Source organism: Myotis lucifugus, unplaced genomic scaffold (genome assembly GCF_000147115.1).
Source record: "Myotis lucifugus unplaced genomic scaffold, Myoluc2.0 scaffold_23, whole genome shotgun sequence".
NCBI classification, from domain to species: Eukaryota; Metazoa; Chordata; class Mammalia; order Chiroptera; family Vespertilionidae; genus Myotis; species Myotis lucifugus.
The window spans coordinates 5,569,967-5,572,158 of NW_005871071.1; the positions used below are offsets into that span (position 1 = coordinate 5,569,967).

Consider the following 2,192-nt stretch of genomic DNA (forward strand, 5'->3'; position numbering starts at 1 on the left):
GATTCAAGAGCTTTTTTCACTGACTCTTTTGGATTTTCTATATATAAAATCATATCTTCAGGCTCACTTGCTGATCCGGTGGCTACCAGGCGTGGAACCAGGCACCCGTGGTGATGGGAAATCCAGTTATCAAAATTGGCTCCAGAAAAGAGAACCTAATATCCATTAACAATGGAAAAATTTGAGAACATTACCAAAAAGCCACCCTTCCTCAAAACACCAGGCCCAGATGGTGTTACAAGTTTTAAAAATCCTGCATGAAGAAGATAGATCTTAAGCCACATGATGGATTCAGAAGCTTATAACAAGAGGTCGCCAATCATAACATCTTCACACCAAGATATATCACCTCATATTACAGATGTTGGTGGAATAAAACATTATTTGTGTGGCTGCGGTGCAGCTTTCAGCACTGTAGCGATCACATTTCCCATTCAGAAGGTGCTCTTTCGGCAACAGCTGTATGGAATCAAAATCAAGGATGCAGTGCTTCAGTTGAGGAGGGATGGATTTCGAAACTTGTATCGTGGAAGTCTTCCCCCATTGATTCAGAAGACAACTTCACTGGCACTTATGTTTGGTCTGTACGGGGATTTATCTTACTTTCTCCGTAAGCATATCCATTCCCCAGATGTTGCAACCCGTAGCATGGCAGCATTACTTGCAGGGGCAACAGAAGCAGTTTTCACTCCATTGGAAAGAGTTCAGACACTGCTTCAAGACCACAAACATCATGATAAATTTACAAACACTTACCAGGCTTTCAAGGCACTGAAATGCCATGGAATTGGAGAGTATTATCGAGGCTTCATACCTGTTCTTTTCCGTAATGGGTTCAGCAATGTCCTGTTTTTTGGCCTCCGGGGTCCCATTAAGGAGCACCTGCCTACCGCAACAACGTACAGCGCGCATTTGGTCAATGATTTCATCTGTGGAGGTCTATTGGGTGCCATGTTGGGAATCTTATCTTTTCCCGTTAATGTTGTAAAAACTCGCATGCAGTCTCAGATTGGTGGGGAATTTCAGTCTTTTCCCAAGGTTTTCAAAATAATCTGGTTAGAACGAGACAGGAAACTGATAAATCTTTTCAGAGGTGTCCATCTAAATTACCACCGGTCCCTCATCTCTTGGGGCATAATCAATGCAACTTATGAATTCCTGTTAAAGGTTATATGAAAGAAATAATCAACTAAGTTCCACTTACCAATTGACTAGATCTTCAAAGAAGAATGTAGTTTGGCCTCATTCCCAATTGGCCAAATACAAATTGGTGTAAATTCAGGCCACAATGAATTATGGGAAAGCTGTTTCCCTTAAGCACCAACAAATTCAGAATAAAAGGTTTTAATAGGAAAATTTAAGGGTTTGGGGTTTTTTGTTTGTTTTTTAAAATATGTTTCTATTGATTTTAGAGAGAGGACGGGAGAGAGAAACCTCAACGATGAGTGAGAATCATCAATTGGCTGCCTCCCGCACATCCACTATAGGGATCAAGCCCGGTGCTCGGTACCCAAGCATGTGCTGTGACCGGGGATCGAATGGCAATCTCCTGGTTCCAGGCTAATTTATTTAGTTTTGTGCTCATTGTTACCTGAGAACTTTGGGCTAATTGCTTGGTTAATAGCTGTCTATCTCATGGATGGCTTTTGATGAGGAAACTAATAGCCAAGATGGTCTTTTTTCCCCAAAGTCTTTAAATCTTCTGTATTAAAACATAAGTGGCCATGACCAGCCAGAGAAAAGGCTCCTAGGGCCCTTTGAATTCGGCAGGCTTACTTTTATTATTCCATTTCTTGCTTCTCTCCTCATAGGAGGAGTTGCAAAGTGTAGTCTTTGCTAAACTGAAGCATATACACAGGAGCAGGACTGAGAAGAAAGCTTAATGGGCGGAGGCTTTTCATGATACATTGCTTGTATTAGTTTTGAAATGAAGCACCTGTTGGGATAGTCATTATCCACACTGCTTCTATTTAGGCATGGCAGACTCCAGCAGCTAATGAGAGCTCCCATTTGCTTTCTAGATTTGAAAGTTTTCTGTTTAATTCTGAATGTGACCTTAAACCTGTCCAAAATATCCTTGTGTTAATTTCACTTATTTCATTGCCAAAAGGCGGGGAGACTTAAATTTTGTCATAGGCATTTTATCTTATTAAGTTTCATATTAATTATGTAAAGATCAAACTCTCTTTAGT

The 2,192-nt window shown here is 40.6% G+C and overlaps 1 protein-coding gene across 1 annotated transcript; it reads left to right on the forward strand.

The window, feature by feature from the left end:
• Positions 1-207: 207 nt before the first annotated feature.
• Positions 208-1,176, forward strand: LOC102417159 (solute carrier family 25 member 51-like). Its single transcript, XM_023751594.1, has one exon. It carries the CDS (start codon positions 283-285, stop codon positions 1,174-1,176), a length of 894 nt encoding a protein of 297 aa, XP_023607362.1. The 5' UTR covers positions 208-282.
• Positions 1,177-2,192: the final 1,016 nt, after the last annotated feature.

Excerpts from the sequence above, each read along its gene's own strand:
- LOC102417159 (XM_023751594.1), top strand. The coding sequence starts at position 283 with ATGATGGATTCAGAAGCTTATAACAAGAGGTCGCCAATCATAACATCT.